The 24,431-nt window shown below is 31.3% G+C and overlaps 2 protein-coding genes across 8 annotated transcripts in view; both read left to right on the forward strand.

The window, feature by feature from the left end:
- LOC111632489 (protein lap4-like) overlaps positions 1–24,431 on the forward strand; it is a 164,105-nt gene that overhangs the window by 21,999 nt on the left and 117,675 nt on the right. For all 7 annotated transcript variants that reach the window (XM_023376911.1, XM_023376913.1, XM_023376910.1 and 4 more), the window contains 6 exons: positions 3,003–3,761; positions 16,104–16,214; positions 19,622–19,684; positions 19,756–19,872; positions 19,958–20,074; positions 23,932–23,994. In XM_023376911.1, the coding sequence (XP_023232679.1) occupies positions 3,003–3,761; positions 16,104–16,214; positions 19,622–19,684; positions 19,756–19,872; positions 19,958–20,074; positions 23,932–23,994 (1,230 nt within the window). The remainder of the gene's footprint in view (positions 1–3,002; positions 3,762–16,103; positions 16,215–19,621; positions 19,685–19,755; positions 19,873–19,957; positions 20,075–23,931; positions 23,995–24,431) is intronic.
- LOC111632490 (ATP-dependent DNA helicase PIF1-like) lies at positions 6,900–9,931 on the forward strand. The gene has a single exon (XM_023376915.1). The coding sequence runs from the start codon at positions 7,339–7,341 to the stop codon at positions 8,704–8,706; it is 1,368 nt and encodes a 455-aa protein (XP_023232683.1). The 5' UTR covers positions 6,900–7,338; the 3' UTR covers positions 8,707–9,931.

Genomic DNA, 24,431 nt, shown 5'->3' on the forward strand with positions numbered 1-24,431 from the left:
CAAAAAGATATAATAAATAATGAATTTTTGTGTATTACAAAAACCAATACAACTTTTTTATTACAAAATTGGATGGATTTTTTTATGCCGTCATGTGATGACACTTGGTCATTTATGGTATTAGCCATCACTTATTTAGTCATCATGAAACTGTGAAATTAATTGAATCATTTTATACCAAGAAAGACAATTTTGGACGGTATCTGCTTTCTTTAATTTGCATGAAATTTTATTAGTAGTAGTTTATGACAAAATTTCAGATTTTCCAATATGTAATTTTCAAATTCTAACACAAATTTTTTAGAATTATTAGAAATACTATAAAACTATATCAGTGAATTCTGTTCAATTTCAAAATCTGCTCATAAAATTTGTTACAATTTTCAATTCTATATTTGTGAAGATGTTAATTTATGTAATAATGATAATATTTGAATTGTTTAAGATAAGCAAGATTATATATCATTCAAGACAGAAAATAAACATAGAAAAGTGTTATTTATTTTGTTAACTTGAGAATATGGTATATAATCTTGATTTATATATTATATCTAACATGGCACATTTCTAATTATTATAATATATTATGTAGAATAAAGGAATTGCCATCATTATTATACATTGTTTCTGATGTATGAGGTCAATAAATAAGGTGGCAGCACTGTTAAAGAAAAATAACGTAGTATATAAGGTTAATATTGAATGAATGTATATTGTAATGTACTCATGTATAGTACCAATAGTTATCTTTGCTAGGTGGCACTTGTGTACACTACATGTTTTACAAAATGTCATTACCCATATCAAATTATGCTGGAATCAAACAACGGTCTGTTGTTTGATTTTTGATAGGCGAAGGGTTAGACTTAGTTAGATCTGTCATGGACAAATGTCTGCATGATTTCCTTAAACTTTTGAACCTGCTAAATAAACATAGATGAAGAGCTCTGTCCTGGCAGACTGGTTATCATAAGCACTCTGGCACAGTTGATTGAGATGACAAATTTATCAAGGGTGATAGGCACATTAATATAAGTGAAGTGTCTGTTTTCATGAACATCAGCATTGGCTGTATTCATTTCATAATCCATGCCCACAACTATTGAAAGGTATGCTCCAAGGGCCTGCCAGTGTCCAAGTGGTTTCATTCCCTGAACACCGGAAGTTTGGTCATGGGTTCTCACCTCACCAGGACAAGCTGGCCACGTGGAGTTTTCTGGGTTTTCTTCACATTTGTAATGCCTGAATAGGGGTCAATTTTCCTTAAAAAGACCTCTCGGAAGGCATCCCCTTAGGCAGACCACCCAAGTGTTGTGTTGCCGTCAGTGGCGTACCATAGTGGGGCGGCACTTTTTAGGGGATGGCAAAATTTCACAATAAATAATAATATCTTGTAAAAATTTGAAACATTCTAATCTATACTTTCATCATGCCTACGATAGTGCTATCGTCCAGACAGTCCGGGAATCGGCTCGCCGGGTGAACTAGTAACTTTTTCATCCGAGGAATTCATGCGAAACCTGTTGACATTTGTTTTTGCTTGTATGATTCATTCGCATTCATATACATCACTAATATCCAATAGAACTGTTTTAAACAGGTCACTGCACTACCATTGAATTTTTCATTGCTTATTCTGTGACAAAACTGAATTTAGGTCTTTTATTGAAATACCTAAATAAGGGGGGCCGAAATTTTCCTCTGCCCCGGGTGGCTGACACCCACGATACGCCACTGGTTGCCATAACTTATTAAAGCAAACAAACAAAGTTTGTTTCAGGTAGATGCTCAAATGACTTGCAACAGAGCACAAGAAGAGCTTTGTCCAATTGAGCATAAAATTTCTCCAGTGGTTTAAGGCAGAAGAGGATGAATTTCTAAAGAGAATTGATATGAGCAACAAGAAATCGGACACCATTACAAGCTAGAAGACAATAAAGTATGGAGTGGAGACATTCATCTTTCCCTTCATCTGAAAAGTTCAAAATGACTTCCTCTGCAAGAAAAGTGCTTTTTACCTTTTTTTTTAATGCCAATTTTATTTTTGGTCCTATTCTAGAACATTATCATGAAAACGGGGTACATTCAATATAGTCAGATGTTGTGAGAGACTTTCTAAAAACACTGAAACCTACAATCAGAACAGAGTTCCAAGGAATGTTGCCAAAAGAGGTAATTTTTTTTATCACAATGAAATGACACCTCATATCTGAGGCAACTAAAGAAATTATGATTTGAAACTCTTTCCCACCCTCTCTGTAGTCCTCCACTCTTTTCCATGTCTTTGGCTCCTCAAAAGATACACTATGGTCAACATTTCCCTGTCAATGGTGCCACGAAGGCGTGGTGCATACTTTGACTGCATATGTTCCCAGAAATTTTTTCTGCAATGACATCTTGAAGTTGGTGGACCACTGCAGAAAGTGAATTGACAAGAGTGGGGATTACATCAAATAATGACTTATTTTAAGTTTATTTGTGTTTTTATTTTCCAGCAATAAAGGTTCTAACTTTACTTATTAACTCTGTCTTGTATTTTCACACATCAGAAATAATGCATAAAATTTGTTTTCATTTGTTGGTTATCTTAATACAAAAAATACAGATTTTGAGTTTATATATTCTTTTAAATATTTGTTTATTTTATTATTGTTGTAATTACTTTTTTAATTAAAAAGATCCATTATTGGCAAATAAATGAAATACAGGTGATTTAATATTATGTAAATGGATAATGCTAAATGATATTTCTATTGTATGGATAATGTTACTATAACGAACCAGTTATTATTAGTAATTTATTACAGACTAATGTATAATGATAATTTGTTTACTTTTATAAGAAAAATTTTAATAATTAAATGTTCCTTTCATTATTGATGTTTACTTAAATGTAAATAATTATTTATAAAATATATAAGAAAATACTAAAAATTAAAAAATATTAGAGCTTGAGATTTTAAAATGTAGAGCTAAAATATTTTCTCTTTTTGTACTACAAGGGAAATAACCCAGCTAGAAAAGACAGTGTATCTGAATCTGGAATAACACTGTTAAATAAAACAAAGCCAGTCGGATTACCAAGACCATATTCTGGAGTTTATTCAACAGATTCCTATTTGGCAAACAGGCCATCGTACACCGGATATTCGGATAAGAAGCCAATGTATTCCATTTATACGAAGTTACCTGGTTTAAGAAATGAGCCAATCACAGTCACATCTAATCCGCTGAAAGTTACCACATCTAACTATCCACCTATATCTTCTGCTACGGCAGCCACGACTACTTCTACACTATCGACGACCAAGAGCGTGACGACAAACTCTTCTCAACAGAACTCTTTGGAGGCATGTCATTTATACAGACCACAACACTGTTCCTATACTGGAAGTCTTGAAAACCAAACCACCACTACATCGGCACATTCGCAGGTGAATAGCATTCCGGTTGCCATACCATCTAATTCCGTCCAGACATACAGACCTGTCGGTTCTTCCGAAAAGACTAGTGTTGTGTCAAAGTCACCACTTGATTCTCTTGTACAGTCAGTGTCTGAAGATTCTGCCATGAGGCATCGGGGACCTCTTGTTACTGTAACTATCCAACAACCAGAACCATATGTACAATTAAGTCCCAATTTTCCCCCTTGTCCAAAAGAATTGGGAAAAATTACAGAAGTTATTACTAGGACAACATTCACAGAAACTACCACCACTAGAGTGACCAATAATCAACTTGTGCTTCCATCTTGTCAAGAGGTAAGTCAGTTCATAATATTTATTGTTTTTGAATATCATGTATTTTAATGTACTGTACATCATAATTTTAATTTAAGTTGGAATTGTGCACATAAAAAGACATGTAAATTAAGACTAATTATTTTGTATAAACAGATTAAAATTTGTTAGAATATATTCCATAAATTTATAGTCATACAAATGGAACAAGTTTTTGACTTATGCAGAAAAATCCAAAATTAAGAGAAATTTTCTTATGTAATTAACATAAGTTAAAATTAAAGGAAAGTTATAACAAAATTTACACGTACTGGATGAGAAAAAATTATTTTATTGAAAAAATCAATTGAAAGTAATTAATATAGTACAGTAAAAAATTAAAGTACATTAAACTTGTAAATATTACTCTTACTATTATGAATTTCTTGAGCCACAGAGGTCCAACAAGGACATTGTTTAATTTTTAAGCATATAATATTATTTGGAAAGTAGTATCATTTTAGAATTAAAAAATAACCAAAAAACTTTATTGAAATATTTTATTTTTATATTTTACATCTACATATCATAACCTATTTTTCCTTGTCATTTAGGCTTTTGTCATGCCATGTGACAAGTTTTGTATTCCCTTGTCATAATCTTCATTGCCAATTCATTCAGAAATATATTGGCTGCTATCTTAACTCACAAAGTTCATTTTTCCCGAAAATTTCTTCAACTTCATCAAAAGATGAAAGTCATTGAGGGCATGTCTGGCAATAAGGTAAATGGATCAAAACTTCCCATTTGAAACTTTCAAGTTATTTTATTTTCTCAGCAATGTATGATTGCATATTGTCCGTGAAGGAGGATAACATCTCTAGACAGTAGACCTCTTACATGATTTTAATAGCCTGTTGCAATCACTTCAGTGTCTATTGTGACTCCTTCGGATATGAACTTGATGAAGAGCAGACCATTTTGGGTTTAGAAGACAGTTGTTCTATGAATTTTTGAGGTGAAAGTGTTTACTTGAAAGTTCTTTGGTTGAACAAAGGTTATTCAGTTAACTTGATTTGTATATATTCTTTGGCATAAATAAGGAAACTCAAGTTTTATTCCATGTAACAATGTGTGTCAGATATTTATCTCCTTTCCTTGAATTCAATTCAAAACAGACACTGCAGCCCCATATTTTGTATAGTACCTATCTTGCACAAATTTCTATTTCTTGAGGTAAAATGTGATGATTTTACCAAGTATCTGTCTTTGATACTATTTGACAAATTTGTTGACAGACTGCAGCAAATCACATGTAATATCACAGATGCCCAGTTTATATATCAACATAGACATAAAAGTTGTATTTTTTCACATTAAACTTTAAACACCATCATCATACTGTTCATTTTTCCATAACATTATCTTCATAAACTTCCTCAATTTGACAATGAATCTCACATGGTTGCATATTTATTTTTGCATTAACAAATAGAATGACAGATCATATTTCACAAATAGTGGGATTTTTCATTTGCTTATTCATTTTAAACACTCATATAGAAGACAAAAATGCTGACAACTTGATTAAACTTGTAAGGACACAACAAACTAGTTACCAAGACTGGTCTAATTCAAATTGTCCAGGTTCATTGACTTATACAAATGCAATACACAAATGGGTACAATTTTCCAAGTGATCATCTTATTTGTTTTATATAGAATTATTTATACCAGGTAGTTGTTTAGCAATTGGTTGCAAATAAATCCAGATCTCAACAAAAGATCAAGTGGTTAACACAATATAGAATGTCAAAAAACTTTTTTTTTTTCTGCCATTATTTATGTGTTAATAACATTTTAACTGTGTTTTAATAATAATTATATTTGGAAAATAGATATTGTATTTTCATGTTGGTAACCTGTGCCAGTTATAATCTACAAGTTCAAAACTTTGTGTTAACTAAAGTAAAATTGAAACGGTACTAAAAATGACATTAATATGCAATTTAGAAGGTACTGTCTCAGCTTTTGTTTTTTAATTACACATGGAACTTTAAGTATCTTAAACTGTATAAGTGTCAAATATTTGTTGATACTAATTGCTAAACCAAAAGCATATTAATACTAGTAGATATGAAAATTAACTAGAAATATATAAGTAGAAAAATTAAACAAGATTTAAGAAATTTATTTTTAAAATAATAATTTAGTCAAAGAAAATGTACAAATATAATTACAGTAAAATGTTTTGGTGCACAAATTTTTTTCGTATTTTTATAAAGTACTCTTGATGGCTTTGGACAAAGGAAAAAACTACAGTAGAACCTCGATTATTTGGACTAATTGGGGATGAAGGTAGTCCGGATAAGGAAAAATCCGGATAATCGAAACAAATACTTTAATTTGTCTTTTAATGATAATACAACACGTTTTCTTTTCGATGACATATCGGTAATATTAAAAGTAAATACTGTATTTAAATCGTGATCAAATTTTCAAGAAACAAACGTTCGTATTGAATTTGGACTACTACTGACCAACGCTAACAGACTACCTATTGTTTAAAAGGCCCTCTGGTGGCGCAAGAAGACGGATTTTATAAAATAAAAAGCAGTTGAAACTGCATTTTTATGAATAAAAATTTGACAAACTATTTATCGTTTTATGACGAGTAAAATTTTTTCGTCGCGTTCGCGGCTTTTAAGTAATGCATAAACCTTCGAGGCGCGAGGCCCTTCGGACCGCGAGGCATAGGCGGTGGCCCACGTCGTCCATGCCTTACGCCGCCCTTGGTCATAGAAATGATGTAATTTGAATATAAATTATTTATAAATACGTATGTCAAGTTATATTTTTATTACTACGTAAAATATATTTAAGAGTTTACGACCACTGTGCCAGGTGAGACGTTGTTGAAACAAAAAAAGTTATGCATTCCATCACGTACATAAACAGTGTCGTAATTCGCCAAGTGCGAATCAGCAAATTCGTAAAATTTTTGTTTATTTTGAACAATCCGGATAATCGAAAATCCGGATAATGGAGGTCCGGATAATGGAGGTTCTACTGTATTTAAATACTTCATAATAAATTGCAAAATCAGTACATAATCCACTACATTGTATGACTTGTATCCAATTATAAATTCAAACTGTAATTCATAAAAGAAAGTTTAAAATGGTAACAAGTATTATAAAATGATTTATTTATTATAAAAGTATTACATTTTATTGTTTAGCAAACCATTCATATTAAAATGTAAACACTGTAGTACACATTTTTATTCCTATTGAACATATTAGCTGTATAATAAGTGATATAAAAATTGTGTGTTTTTATATACAGTAGAGCATCGATTATCCAACTCAATTGGGGACTCAGGTTGTTCGGATAACTGAAAAAATCAGATAACCGAAAAAAATGAAAAAATACATTATTAATCTTATATATAAAATTCTCCTGTCACAATGTTAGTTACCTTACTCTTCCGAAACGGCTTTACCGATTTTTACCAAATTTTATATGCATATTCAGTAGGTCTGAGAATCGGCTACTATCTATTTTTCATACCCCTAAGTGATAACGGTTGTTCACCCTTAACATTTTTTTTAAACTAATGAATGACGAACAAAGAACCATTTATGACCGCATTATGCTCGCAGTTTCAGCAGGACAAGGTGGGTTCTTCTTTTTGGATGCACCGGGTGGAACTGGCAAAACATTCCTTATTTCGCTAATTCTTGCTGAAATACGATCAAATAATGGCATCGCATTGGCCGTTGCATCATCGGGCATTGCGGCAACTTTATTGGATGGAGGCAGAACAGCTCATTCAGTATTTAAGCTGCCACTAAATATTCAAAATAACCCTGACGCAGTATGCAACATTAAAAAACAATCGTCCATGGCCACCGTGCTGATACAGTGTAAAATTATCATCTGGGATGAATGTACTATGGCACACAAACATTCGCTTGAGGCGTTGAACAGGACATTGAAAGATATTAAAAACAACGACAAACTATTTGGTGGCACTCTGTTGGTCCTTTCAGGAGATTTCAGACAAACACTTCCCGTCATTCCACGTTCAACATACGCTGATGAGATCAACGCTTGCTTAAAATCATCTCCATTGTGGCGTAATGTTGAAAAAGTACAGCTGAAAGTAAATATGCGCGTTCAAATGCTTCAAGATCCATCCGCTGAAACATTCTCAAAACAACTCTTAAATATCGGTGATGGAAAAGTTGCTATAGATGAAACTGGATACGTAAAATTACCGACCGATTTCTGCACAATCGCTGATTCGCAAGATACTCTCATTGAACAAATATTTCCCGATGTACACACACAGTACATAAATCATGAGTGGCTTGCAGAAAGAGCAATTTTAGCGGCAAAAAATGTAGACGTTGACAATTTAAATCTGAAGATACAACAGTTGTTGCCAGGGAACTTGGTATCATACAAATCTATTGATACAGTTTGCGATGCCAGCGAAGCTGTAAATTTTCCCACAGAGTTTTTGAACTCACTGGATTTGCCAGGCATGCCACCGCATAATTTACAATTGAAGGTTGGATCTCCGATTATCTTGCTTCGTAATTTGAACCCGCCACGGCTGTGCAACGGTACGCGATTAGTCATTCAAAAATTAATGAAAAACGTTATCGAAGCCAGCATTTTAAATGGCAAGTTCCGAGGTGAAAATATATTAATACCACGGATTCCTATTATACCTACAGATGTGCCAATTCAATTCAAACGTATTCAGTTTCCGATTAGATTGGCATTTGCAATGACTATCAACAAATCCCAAGGCCAAACGATGTCTATTTGTGGCTTAGATTTGAGCACACCATGTTTTTCACACGGACAATTATACGTGGCATGCTCTCGAGTGGGTAAACCATCCAGTTTGTTTGTGTTAGCTAAAGATGGGCTAACAAAAAATATTGTTCACGCTATAGCATTAAGAAATTGATATTGTTTGTTAGTGTTACTGTCGTAATTGATTAATGATATATAATTTTAAGGAATAAATTATAATAACTTAAAAATAATAATGTTTGGCATTTGTTATTTTTATATTCCCTCATCGTTCACAGCGCTCCATGCCTATTTCACGCATATACCACATCCTTACACACTTACAATAAGTTAGTTATTTTTTGTCTACACTAGAAATTACCTAGAAATAATTTATATGGCAAAACAACGTTTGCCGGGTCAGCTAGTATAGTATATTAGGATATCCCATGTAATTAGTATATCACTATTGTGAGAGTAGCCGGGGTTACGTAGTAAGTAGTACTCTTGTAACACTTAATCGGCACAGATTAACCGAAATCTGTCTCCAAAGTTTCGAATCGAGGGATCCGATCTTAAAAGTTCATAGGAGAGCGATAACCGCTAGTAGATCTGAACTGTGAAGTCCAGATGTTCGTCAGGGCTGACACCAGTTTGTCAATTATGTTCCGCGGACAAACACGCGAGTGAGATCCGATTCGGAGTCAAATTAAGAGACATTTTAATTTAAAACGAAATAATAAATTTAATAAAACAAAGAAAATAAACTCATACAAAAATATCAATGGACGAGAGATAGAACTACTACAAATCATATACAAATCGAAAGATATCTATACTTATACTATCCAATGCGCGATCGAGAGAGAGAGCTCACAAAATCGTTATAAAACATACAACCTGTTCTAGTTGTCGTTCGTCTTCTTCTCTGTAGGCAAAGGACACTTGAAAATAAAGTTCATTTACTTCTTTTTATGGGAGATCAATATGTGCACAACATCAAAGTATAATTTCTACGTGCCGACTCTGGACTTATTCTAAGTGACTCGACTAAGGGCGTTGGTCATCAGGAGGAAAATGTGTGGAGTTTGGACGCTTCCAGATCTGTCGCTGAACTCCTCGAATTTGGACAAATTTCCCCTATATCTCAGGATTTATGACCAATCATCTGCTAGAAACTCGTTCATGTGAACGGATGAAAGGGGAATCAAAGAGGGGTAGATAGTTCCCATCTGAGTGAGATTTTTAGCGGATAAGGGAAAAACAGAGGATGTACGGACTTTCCTCAAAGGAAGTAACATCTGCTATCTATCTTTCCCACATCCAAAACATTAGTTTTCTCACAAAAATGAAGTAATATTTGGTGACAATATTTTAACATTATTAATAAAAATTATAAATTAGACCCAGGGCCTTTCGGTTTTCACACTATTAACCAACTTCGTGCTGAATTTTTATCGATGTTTAGCCTAACAAATTTTTTTAAAATAATAATTGTTGCTATTGTATCGTTAAAAATTATTTTAAAATTATTTTATTGCTCACAAAACAAACAACCATTCATAATTAGAAAATTCTCATTTAAATACTGGCTTTCCTTTAATGGTCGAGCCGTGTTGCCAGCTAAAACATGCAAAAATTTAACAAAAATAATATTAAAGTAGCCAAGACATAGACAAATATTATGGTGCTACATCACTAGTGGACATTTGAAATTTGCCGACTAGAACAGTCGGTTAACCGATGTGACGGTTAATCGGGGGTTAGATAATCGATGCTCTACTGTATGTTTAATTTCATTAAGATATAAAAAGATACTTAAAAGTGATACCATATAAATTTTTTATATCGTTAATTTTTAATCCAAAATGGCTGTTTTATTTGAGTTTTCGATTATTTGAGGTAGAATCGGTTTGCATTACTTCAGACAGTTTGGGTTCTACTATATAGTAGAGTCCTGTACAATGTGTAAATAAAGCAAGCAACACCCTCGAATTTTTTCGATCAGAGGTATACATTTTTTTTTTCAACTAAGGTTTAAACTTTCATAAATTGTGTGATAATGCAGGTTTTGATAACGCGATTTCCTATAATGCGTAACGAATCCCCGCATTGTATGGGACTCTACTGTATATTAAAGTTGTTATAACAATCAAATATAATTGATGTAATGGTTAAAATTAACCAGTAAATTTCTAAATGAATCTTTTGTTTGTTTATACAGTAGTCATAAACCTAAGTTCATTACTTTACTAAAAAAAAAGTTAAATAAAAAAAAAAAAAAAAAAAAAAGTTAAATAAAAAAATTTGTTAAATTGTATATCAAATTTAATGTAGTCAAAAATTCAATATTTCATATATTGAATACCAGAATATATTGAAGACCAGATATTTGAGTTAATTATCATATTAACTGAATCTTAACTGCTGCATTCTCATACTTTAATTTAAAATTTGACTATTTGTATTGTACAGGGTGAACCAAAAGAAGGTGGACAGTAAATGATAACATTTATTGAGATTAAATATACATATAAATTTTGAGATTACATATACAATTATATTTACTAATACAATACAATTTTATCAACACAGATGCTCAAACTGTCTTCCATCATAATTTACACAGCTTTGAAGTTTACATTCACTATTTCACGCTTCAATGAACATTTTTTCACAAGTATTTTTGTGTATTAATTTCTTGAAAGGCATCTCTGATGTAATTTTTTAACCATAACCAAGTTAAATATATACCATTGTTATAGTATAACCCTAATACAAACCCTATTCCACCTACTGTCCACCTTCTTTTGGTTCATCCTGTACAATTAAGAATATAGCAGGCACATCAAACCTTGTAATTGAGATTTGAAAGTATGTTCTTTCAGCTCTTAATTGTACATATTATGACAGCAACAGAATTTGGGAACTAAACAATGTTTTTATGTAAGGAAAACTCTGATCATCTGAATTATCAATTAGGAAAATCACCCCTTGGAAATGCCATCTCGGTTTTTGATGCATGCCTCCTCTTTTGTCAAGCTAATGGCCCACTTAGTCATTTTTGCTGACTGTCGTAGTATGTTTCTAGCCAGTCGTCACATGCCAGTGATTAGTGTTATGTTCAGTTTTATTTTTAGACTTTTTCTGGTTTTTGAGATGCTAAAATATTTGTAGAGTCAAATAAATAAAAGATATATTATCTGATGATGGCAGTCAAAGTGAAAATAAGTAATTTATTGAAAAAAAGACAATCAGAGAAGAAAATTGCCTTGTATACAAGGTTGTTTTCTTTCCTTAGTCCATGTCTCCAAATTTTCAATTATGCAAACTATATATGTCACAAATTAATTTTGATAATCAACATCCTATTGTATTATCAAACTGAACTGTACAGAGTGATTCAAAAGGAATCTGCAATATTCTGGAAGATGATATGAACTTTTTGTTTAGAATCATTATGAACATGTCAAATTTGTAATGATTACTGATATATTGCAAGTAAAACATACATAAAGACTTGTGCTTATCATGATATTGGAAACATGCTCCAGTGTGAATAACACTACATATTATCTAATACTGGTTTGAAAATGTCAGCACCCTCACCGATGCACTTGTTGACCCATGTCGAAACATGATAAATTGCTCATCAGAGGTTATTCTGGTATTCCTCAATTAGGATAATAGCATTTCTGATGCAAGTGAGTAGTTCCTGATAGGTATTCACGTTTGTATTACCGGTAAACCTAACCCTTCATCCAATCCCATAAGCAAAAATACGAGAGGATTAGATCCCAGTTTCATGTCAGCCAGGAAATGAGACAGCTACAATCAATCTACCAGTCGGAAAGATGCACAGTATCTCGTTAACTGTTACAAATCTGACACATGATAGTGTGATATTCTGAACCCACTTTTGTGACAAACTCCCCTAATTAATTGAAATTTGATGTCAAATCCATAAATGTTAGAAATAATATTTCTGATTTAAATGAAAGAATTTTAAGTTAAAAACGAAGGAAACTGGTAAAATTCACTTCCTTCTCAACGAAAGTTCTACATCCTTTTTGTTTTCCCATATCTTCACAAATTTTGAGTCACATACAGTCCAGTTACCCCTCTGTAAACTCCTCACTCTTCCTAAACATGTGGGAATAATACAATTCTCTCATTGGAGAAAATCATCAAGAAAGGGGATTCTTTAGTATCATTCAGGGAGTATGCCACGAAATTCCATAGGAGAAGGACATATTCCATATCATCTCCCCATGGCTAACGCCCATATTCAACTCCCATAGTTCATACAAAATTTATTTCTAAGTTTCTAAATAGAAGAAAATGTTTATTGAAGTGCAGCTGAAGAACTAACCAAAGATAAGAACATTCACACAGAATCTGAAATACAGAAGAATATATACATATATTGAGGTAGTATGTTTTAACTGGAAATGTAATCTCTCTCTCCGCGACTTCCATGATTATAGTGTGAGAATTCAATTTTGTATTTTTATTTTTGTTTATTAAATTTTTGATTTTTTAGCAACTATAAAGTTAAAGTTTAACTTTTAATGATCATCCATAAAGATGACCATTAAAAGTTTTAAAATAATATATTTAATTTAATTCCATTTTTAATTATGAAACTTGATTAGTTTAAATCACCAAATGATCGCCTTAATATCGGGCTATAATTAAAGCCCAATATTAAGGTGATCATTTGGTGATTTATAGTATATTTCTTGGGCTTTGAGTTGTTATTACTTGATTAGTTTTTATGAACAATAGATTCCAGGGGGCTATTGGAAAAATTCAAACTTCAAAGTGTTTTTAAAATATTTGTTGACAAGTATGATTTATTGGACCTTCCACAATACAATTGTCTTGCATATATTAATAAAAAGGTTTTTATAATTATTCAAATATTTAAAATTTTTGAGTTAACCCACTTTGGGTACTCCTGGATCTGCCACTGTTTATGAATATGAATAACGTTTAATTTAGAGATCAGAACATATAGATATGAAGGAAAGGTCATACCTTCCTACAGAATTTGGATAGTGCATTTGTGTCGACATTTACTGTATTTTTGCAGATTGACTGGCGTGCTGCATATAACCAGGAAGACCAGCATGTCGGAAACCCCAGGTTACCAAGCATGCCCATTAAACTGGTGAATAAAAAATAAAATTAATCAGATCTAACAAAACTAGTTGTTAATTAAATGCTAAAGAAAACATTCTTTTGAGTACAATAAAATAACAATATTGTAATTTGACTGACTTAAGATCAGGAAGTTTATAACATTTACAAGACAACTAAATAGTTAACAGCTTAGTGGTAGTAGTAGTGGTAGTAGTAGTGGTAGTAGTAGTAGTAGTAAGTCAGTATGGGCTGCACTGATTATTTACCCTGACCTTAAAAATAACACCTTTTTCTCAAATGTCACGCAAATGGAAATTTCTGAAATTTAATATTAAGCATCAACAACGCATTAACACTGGGAATGTAACTCAACACCTTGTCTGGAACCTGTTATCAGTGCATCCTGTGAATAATAAAGTTTATGGACACCGACCTTTAATGGCCATTATCTATGCACGAAATGTGCATGCCCTTCACAACAACTTTCATTAGGCGTATGTTTAATTTAATTTGAATATTCACGTTCTAATTTTGTGTTCCGTTAGTTATTTGGTATATTTCACCTGAAGAAGAATTATTCAACAGTTTGAAATTTAATATGTTTATTTTTATCTGTTTGAATAAATTACAATAAAATAAACAAAAAAAAAAGCACTTTTACCATTCCATGAGTATTTTATGTCATTAGGAAGAAGACAAAATGAAGAAATTAAACATATAATCATAGTTTTTGATGTAATGCTGACAGTTTTAGAATAAAAATTCATTTGTTTTTGTTTTTATATGCCTTCCAGAGAGGGATGTATAACCTCACTTAAACCGGCATTCTGGTGTTTCCCAGGATAAACTGGCATGCCAGTTTTTACCATATGAAAATATCTGATTTTATGGTCTCCCCCAGATAAGACTGATATGCTGGACAATCCATGAAAATACAGTAAGATCTCAAGATATTGTCATTAGAAAATATTGTTTGATTTGTTAACAGCATATGAAAAGTCAAATGTGTTTCACTTTTTATAGATTAAAATGTATAATCATGATAAAATTTATTTAAAAATAATTCTTTATATAATAAATTTGATGTCACTAGGGTTTCTTATTTCTCGGTCNATTTCCCGGGGTAAAAAAACAGCCGGGATCCCGTTTCAGAAACCCTAGATGTCACACAGCTTGATGATTCATAATTTAATCTGTAGCTGCCAATTAGTGCTCTTCACATAAGATAGGGCGTTTCAATATGTCATGTTCACAGTGTAACATTATACATTTCACAGTTCACATTATAAACTGTATTAAAATTAGTGGAATAGTAAGTCTTAATAAGTCCATAGTCTTAATACTAACATCTGGTTAGGAAGTGATGTAATGAAGGTTGGCCATTAAGATGTTAGTCACCACTTGTTCTCCAGATGTTGCCTGTAACACACCTCCCTCATAACTGCTCTGCATCTTGTAGCAATGCCACCTTCAAACTCCATCTTACTACTGTTATGGTATGTAGATATAACTTATTTTGTAAAACAATTACCTTATTATTCCACTAATTTTAATACTGTTTATAATAGTAACTCTTATGTCAAGCTACCATGTAACATAATGAAGCCACCTTAAGCCTGTCTTCTCTACACCCATTTATTGCTTAATGATCATACCTTTATAACGGTTGGTGTCTTGTATAATTTTAAGTATCTGACCTTTTTATATATGTATACCAACTGAAGAGGGACTATTCCGATAGTCCGAAATGCATTTTGGTTATTTCATGTCAATTGTTAATTTAATTGTTTTTAATGTACACCCGTTCTCGTTTTATTAAATGTATTCCATTGATACCTGGGTGTTTGTGCTTATTATCACTGGTGTGATAAATCCTTATTCCTACCTCACATTAGTAGGTTTTTAATTAATTTAAAAATGACAGTATTTGGTTTTTAAGATTTGTTGATTATAGTTTAAGTGCTGTGTTGTATATTGTTTTGTATAATTGTTGTTTAAAGAGAAAAAAACATACAGAGAGCTCTGAAAGCATCTTCTAATTTCTCAAATCTCTTTTTGGCCATTATACATTTATTCTTATTATGCTTTTATTTAGTATTTATATAATGAATTTCAGAGTGCATTTTATAAGACAATGAATTCATCAAAGTTAATAAAGAAATAAATAAACTATTTGAGATAAGAGAATATGTCATTTGAATGAATTAAAAGAAAGAAAATAATTGTTTTGGATAAAATTTAGCAAAACATTTTTTACCCCAACTTTCTTAATAAATCAGATGGAGTGAGTCATACCATACATTATAATTTAATTTATAATGTAGTAATTTATTTTTATTTGTGAAAATTGATCAATTCAAATCTATAGACTGAAAAATATAGTTTTTGAAAAGTTGATTTTTGAATATACAAATATTTTATTTTCAGGAAATAAAACTAGTCAAAGCCGGTGGGCCTTTAGGATTTAGTATTATTGGTGGAGTTGATCATTCTTCTTTGCCTTTTGGGAAGAATCAACCAGGCATATTTATATCTAAGGTAAAAATTCCATTATAACTTTATTTAAGTTTAGATATTCCATGTAGAAAATTTTTAGCAATTATAAAATTTAACTTTTAATGGTCATTCATAAATATGACCATCATTTTAAAATAATATATTTTATTTTATTTAAATTCATAGTTTTTAATTTATTTTGTTGCAGTTTGTTTTCATATATTTTATCATTATATACCTTTTATTAGGTCAATGCATATTATAGTATATTTATACAGTAGAACCCCCTATAACATGGGTTTGTATAATATGGATTTATGGTGAAAAAATTGCGATTGTATTCGTGTAAACATGCTAAAAGAGATTCGTATAATACGGGTAGAACGTCATCACTGACTCGTGTCGCGACAGGATTGGTCGAATCTAGATCAATAGCAGATATTGCACAAACCATTGAGTTTAAACGAGCAGCGGACTTACTAAAAACCATTTATTATTTAATGGCCATAAAAATTATATTTATATTAATGATGTATTCAAAGTTCAGCGAATTTTTCGTAGAAAAATAACTTATTAAAACACACACGCCCGCCATTCGATGCACTGCTCCGTGATGAAAACAAGCTTAAGCAATGACGTCATTGAATGGTGCATACTCAATAAGTAATCCTACAATTTTTTGTTTATAGCATAGTTTATATGGATTATTCCCAAAAATTATACATGATTTGGAAATGTTAAATCAAATTAGTCTAGAATTTATTAATTTTATGGAAGAAAACCTTTCAAACAGTCGTAGCCACTAAACTGCGCACATGCCGGGCTGTGATTGGCTCATGTATTTAAGTGACTGATAAAACACGGAATTCATATAAAACAGAACATATCTACCATGTTATATGGGTGTCTACTGTATATAGATGTATATGCATTTATATTTTTCTAAGATGTAACATTAGTTCTTAATCTTCATTTAATTAAATATTTTTGGGTTGGAACCTTTTTTATATTCAAAGTTAGTATATTATATACAACAGTGGAACAAGAAAAATAGCTTAGAATTAACAATACTGTACTTTTAAGCCTGGCTTTAAGTATTAGCAAATAAAAATTTTAAATAGCAAAATAATAATTAAGATGGATGCACAGCATAAATATGTTAGCCCAGTGGTTCCCAAACTTTTTGATTCTCAGCACCCTTGCTAAATTCAGATTTTCCCAAGGTGCCCTATGTCAAATCCTAGCAAGTACAATTTGTGAAATAGCAAAATAGCCAATATCTTTTAAATTAAAAGAGTTAGGATGTTAAATAAAAAATAAACAAACATATATTTAAGGTAAAAAAAAAGTAATTGAACAATTCAATTATAATTAGTGGGATGGATGAGTCTGTTGATCACTGTACATTTTCTCAAGCCTTGGAATCAGTCTGGTCACAGCCACTCTCATTTCCTTTTCCACATTGATTTTTGTGCAATGCTTAGTTTTTATCACAGTGACAAACTCAGTTTTGCACAAGTAAGAAGTTGCAGATGAAATTAAGATTCTCTGAGCTGTACCACTCAGAAGGGATATTCATCTTTTACCGATATCCAAAGTTCAGTTAATTCTAGGCTGCTAAATTTTGTTTTCAACGTATTGTCATAAGACAACTCGATAAGATTCTCTTCTTCTGCAGCAGTAAATTTAGATGGAGATCTGGCATTAAATGGATCTTGAATCCATGCAAATTTTTTGATATTATCATTTTGAAAATATAAAACCAGGTGATAAGCTGTGATAAATGTTCTTAAAAAATAGAGTTCCTATCTTGAGAGAAGTCAACTCCATTGGAAGTCAAACACTGTTGCAACAAGGGGAATCATCCTTTCCTCTGTCTTCATTTATTTTTCTTTTCCATAGTTTTAATTTTCTTTATAAAAGCTGAAATTTTTTCAATTGACTTTAAAAGGTTCATGTTGCTTCCCTGTGGGGAGAGATTCAGAACATTCAGCTTTTCAAAAATATCACATAAGTATGCTAGTTTTACCAAAAAATCTTCAATCACAAAATTTTCGGCATACTTGTGATCTTCCTCTTTAAGAAAAATATAGATGTCCTGTTGCAGTTCAAACATACGAGACAAAACATTACCTCGAGAGAGCCATTGCTCTCTCATGGTAATGTTTCTCGAAATGCTGTAGTACAAGAAAGACATATGCTTGGATCCCATATCCTCACATAGTTTTTTGAAAAATCTTGCCTTCAGTGGCCGTTTTTATAAAGTTTACTACTTGAACTACATATTCTGGTTCAATGCAGATATTTTGATGCATGTGCTTCCCTGTGAATAACGCAATGGGTCCACAATGCATCAGGGTGTTTTCTTCAAAAAAGTGCTTGCAATCCTCTATAACATCCAGACATAGAATGAGCACCATCAGTAAAGATACCAATGCATTTGCTCCACTCCAAATTATTTTTGGAAATAAAAATATCAAGGATCTTGAACAAGTTGTGAGCTTTAGCACTAGCAGTGATACTTTTACAGAAGAGAAAGTCTTTTACAATGTTATTATTATTTATAAACTGTACATAACAAATCAAGTGAGCACCATTATTATTATCTGTGTCCTCATCCAGCTGCAACCCAATTTTCTTCCCTTCTATTTTTCAATTACTGAACATTGGATGTCCTTTGCTATGTGCTGTATTCTGTGGCTGATAGTGTTATTGGACAAAACCACTTTTGAAAGCTACTACCCATCAGGCCCATTGATCATAATGTTCACCATATCTACAGCAGCCGGTAGAATGAGTTTTTCTGTGATGATATGAGGCTTTTTACATTTTGTGATTCTATGTGTCACCTTTATTACTGAGTTAATGATTTACATCAGGTCTGCTAGCTGTCCCATCTTATCACATTGAATTGAAAGTAGAAGTAAAATTATGAAAATTTTATAATATTTCACAGCACCTCTGTGAGGAAACCGTGGCTTCCTAGGGTGTCACAGTACACACTATGGGAACCATTGTGTTAGCCTATTGTTCTGAAAGACCTTGATTAAAGTTTGGGTTGACACCTCTGAAGTCTTTGTGATTTGATTCAGGTATGTCAGATCTTTTTTATCAACATCTGGTTATCTCCATTATGGATCTCGAAAACCCACAGTGAATATGGAAAAAGGTCCTTTTAGTGTCTGCAGATCAGAAGGATAAAATATATATAATATAATTATATGTATATATTTGTATATATATAATTATATATTATAATTATTATATGTATATATTGTAAATATACAATAATAATGTTCGGGTAGGCAATAATTATTACAAGAATAAAAGTGATATAATTCAATAATATCATATTTTTATTGTCAAAATGCATTGAAAATGCTAAAATGAAACAAGCTTTATTTTGAATAAAATTATTTTTATTAATATGTGACGATTTTTTTAAACAGATCGTCCCAGATGGTGCTGCTGCAAAAACAGGGAAATTAAAAGTCGGAGACAGGATTATAAAAGTAACTACTAATTTAAATGTAACAGAATTTATCTAAAAACTTGCTATAAAATTTGCTTGTATTTTATTTAGGTAAATGGCACTGATATTCAGGCAGCCACACATACAGAAGCTGTAATGGCTCTACTTTCTCCGATATATGAGATGACTCTAACCGTCAGTCACGATCCCCTACCTCAAGGTTGGCAGGTAAATTTAAAACAGTTTATTTATTAGATAAAAAGTCGTTATTGCTTAAGATTTAAAATAATGTTTATTATAAAACTTTACATAGGAATTAACAATAGAGAAAAAGAATGGCGAGAAATTGGGAATGAATATTAAAGGAGGAACAAGAGGTCATCCTGGAAATCCCTTCGATAAAGATGATGAAGGCGTTTTCATTTCTCGAGTAAATAACTATAAAGTTATTTTAATAATCCAATAATAGATTTGAGATTTTGTTTTGTCTTTATTGATTGGATATTTTCTTTGTTTTCTAAGTTTAACTTTTTTGTAATTAAATTATGCCATCATCATATGTTACAGTTTCATTTCTAAGGTGTTAATATTTGTAAAATACATATAACACATTTTTAAAATTAAATGTTTTATTCCTCAAAGACAGATTCAAATGATTAAAATTGTTGCAAATTTATACTTAAGATTAACCTCTTAACGCCCACCTGTTTTTAATTATAATGTAATTAAGCATAAAAAATACTTAAAACTGAAAAAAAAACGAAAGAAATGCATTAATTTTGAAGAAAAAGCTTCAAATTTTATTTTCCTTTGTCTCGCCTTTCTGTGAAATTTGACACTGATGAGTCATTGTTTACACAGCTGGATGACCTTGATAACAGCTGGAGTCGAATTTCTCGAGGCATTCTCATAGACGTCTTGGGAGGACAAGGGTTTAAAGTAGGGTGACTATTAACTAGGCCTATATTTTTAAAAAATTAAAAATTTTATTGCGATTTCCAACCCCCCTAATTAATTAAATTTATATAAAATAAAATATATTAATTAAAAAAAATTTAAAAACTATCGGAGGTCGTTTTTGATATCAGAAACTAGCTTTAAATAACTTTACCGAAGGAAAATCCGTGCACTGCAACTTAGGAACCATGAAATAAATTTGATAAAAAACTCCCATTAAAAAACAATTAAGCCTTAATTGAGCCTGATCAAAGGCTAATTATAATCGCGATAAAATTTTTTCGTGCGGGCAAAAAATTTGAAAAAATTTGGGGACTTAAAATACATTCCAAAAATTCAAAAAAAAAAAAAACTTTCAAAACTCCCCTTAAATTAATATAGCAAAGTCCTCAAATATTTATATTATGATTAGATTTATGCAATTAACGATACTTAATCACACAAAGATAAATTCACATGATTAATAAATGCAAGAATTACTTTAATGGAGCTTTTAAAGAAAAACTGAGAGATGGTTCTGGCACTTGAGCTTTTGCTCATCATAAGTAACAGATTACTAGAATGGTCATACTTCTATTGTTTTCTTTGTACTAAGCTCCATTAAAGCATTTTTTACATGTAAGCTTAATAACATTAGCAATTTTAATTACAGTATGACTGCATTTGTATTATTACAAATAATGATAAACTGCATGGATAAATTTTATATAAATTTGTCACCAATGTTCATTGAGGATCACTGTTTCTAATAAAAAATTAAAAACTTTATTTCATCTGTTGCTACTTGAAAAAATACATAATTAAATAATAAATTATTTTACTGTCTTTAAAACATTACTTTTTTTTAATCAGAAATTATTTTATACTAGAATCTTGTTTATTTAAAAAGAAAACACATACACACAATACTTCTTAAATTCCAAAACTTCTCTTAAAATTATATTTTCTTAATCAAAATTCTACAGATAAAAATTCATCTATAAAAGTGAATGGTATGATTATTTAGAAAATTTTTAAAATTTTTGGGTAAAGCTACAGTTTTATGAGAAGTTGTGCAAAGAATATTACAAGTATGATAAGCCAGGGGGGTCGATTGATATTGGCTTAAACCCCCTTTGATCGGCAACAACCTGGTAAAGGCCGCTCAATTGTCACTGGATGGCTGTTTCTGTTTGTTATGGTTGGAGGTAGAAAAATTCCTAAAATTTCTCTCTCCTGTCAGGACTGACACCAGTTAGGATTGAATTTATCGTGTCCTAACTTGCAATTTGTAATTAAAGGTGGAATAAGGAGACTATTTGGTGAGTGGGGTGACCGTTCTCCAACAAAAGACTGGGACAAGTTATCTAAACTAAAGAATTTAATATGCAAAAATAAAGCATAGGATACATTATATACAGATTACAATTAGTTGTATGCATTCCCAAGCACACGTATTTGAGCCAATATCAATGGAGTCAATGATCTAGGCTATATAGAAATGTTGGCCTAGGCCAGTGTTTCTCAATGGGGGCGATATCGCCCCCATGTGGGCGTTTTTCCATGTTGAGGGGGCGATTAGTAACACTTTATATTTTGGGGGGCGAAAAACAATTTTCTGGGTGATATAGTAAAACATTATATTAAGAATACTTAGATATTTTATTTGTTATATCGTACGATAATTAAACAAATAACATTCACAAATCACACCTAAATTCAAAATTTCCAGCAAATAAACATCAAAAAANTGGAGTCAATGATCTAGGCTATATAGAAATGTTGGCCTAGGCCAGTGTTTCTCAATGGGGGCGATATCGCCCCCATGTGGGCGTTTTTCCATGTTGAAGGGGGCGATTAGTAACAATTTATATTTTGGGGATGAAAAACAATTTTCTGGGTGATATAGTAAAACATTATATTAAGAATACTTAGATATTTTATTTGTTATATCGTACGATAATTAAACAAATAACATTCACAAATCACACCTAAATTCAAAATTTCCAGCAAATAAACATAAAAAAATACATGTCGAACGTTTTCAGCCACTGAATTTATTATACTAAATAACATTATACTAGTCACAAGTCTATTCAATGCAGTACAAATTTGGCGTTAGCCCTGTCCCTCGGCATCAGAATTTTGTAGTGAAGGGGGCGATACTATGTTGAAGGGGGTGACTATTCATTAGAGGTTGAGAAACACTGGCCTAGGCTATATTCAATCAAGAGAGAGAGAGTTTACAATCTAAAGTATAATACCTTGTAACTCAATTGTTTCAGATCCTGTTTGTTTGATGGTCACAAACCAATTGTGGATCAATCTAGTCCGGGTGGCCATATCTGGATGGGGTGTCCAGGGGAAAAAATTCACAAGTTAAATCTATTCCAGTGCAACCCCAACTATGGGTGCACTTGTGTTATAAAGGAATTTAGTGTGGGAATCTGATCATGTGACCATTTGTTTGGTAGTGATGATACGTCAAAGGTGTCATAGCTGACCAATGAAAGGTAGACAAAGTTGATTCAAGGTTTCGTATTTTTTTTTATTGTTTTAAATTTTTCCTTTAGAAAAAATTTGTGTCAACTTTCTCACATAATTGCGATAATTTCGCAAATCATTGTGAGGGGAAGACTTGTTGACAGTTAAGTCTGGCAGGAAAACGGACGGTAAAAGGGGAAGTTTCTAAATATATATTGTCACTAAAATTATATAAAAAACATAGCCTCTGGATCCTCACATAAGAACAAGAATAATATATAAAATAAACTTGTCTCTTCTATACCATATATTATGTTTATAGAAAAAAAATAGTTATACAATATCATACAAATAACTTTTTCACTTTCCAGCACAAATTTAATAATTGAGTAAATGAAAAAGAACATGTTACACTGGATGACATAAATCACACTTTAAAGCTACTGACTGGTATCGGTAACATATTCATACAATGTCTATGTGTTACTGACACTGGTCAGTAGGTTTATAATGCAATTTATAATTGGACAGATATTTTCAAGCTGCTTTACAGATCAACTTCAGGTTTCAATATTCAAATGTTCCAGAAATAGAACAAAAAAAAAAATTAATGTATAGGTAGACCTGAAGTTGATCTGTAAAGCAGCTTAAAAAAAACATTTGTCCAATTATTAAATTTGTGCTGGAAAGTTAAACGGTTGTGTGCATGATATTGTTTGATTATTTTTCCAGTTTGAATTTCTTTTTCATAAAAATAGTTATAACTAAATTTTATAAAATTTTAACAATTTCCTCTAGTAATGTAGTTTAAGTGAAGAAATATGAAGAAAATATTCAAATATATTTTACATAATGTTAAATTTTCAGATAAATAGTAATGGTGCTGCTGCAAGAGATGGAAGATTGAAACCAGGAATGAGATTAATTGAGGTAAAACAAAACATTTTTCTTTTTTAATATATATATTTTATCAGTAATAATGTATAATGCAGTTTCCATCAGTTTATTTCTCATCCAATAGCCTAAACTGTATTTTTGTCATATAACAAAATTATTTTTATAATAAATAAAAGTAATAAGGTGAGATGAGTATGCGTATTTCAAGGAACGTGTGTTTATGACTTATTTTATAAATTTAAATTTTCTTGGTAACAGAATTATAAAATGTGCAAAATTTATAAAACTAAAAAAGATTTCAAGGTTTTTTCTGTTTTTAGAAATAATATTAAAAATTTTTTTTCTATACAAAGTCTATAATGACCAAATACAAAATTTTAAAAATTAATTGAGTATTTTTGTTTTTTAATTATTAAAGTTTTGTCAGAATATTTTTATTTATATTTATCATTTTATCAATTTTTCTGATT

Source organism: Centruroides sculpturatus, unplaced genomic scaffold, assembly GCF_000671375.1.
Source record: "Centruroides sculpturatus isolate CEXI.00-Female unplaced genomic scaffold, Cexi_2.0 scaffold635, whole genome shotgun sequence".
Taxonomy (NCBI): domain Eukaryota; kingdom Metazoa; phylum Arthropoda; class Arachnida; order Scorpiones; family Buthidae; genus Centruroides; species Centruroides sculpturatus.

What these genes read in the sequence shown, in the direction of transcription:
- LOC111632490 (XM_023376915.1), top strand. Translation starts at nt 7,339, where the DNA reads ATGAATGACGAACAAAGAACCATTTATGACCGCATTATGCTCGCAGTT.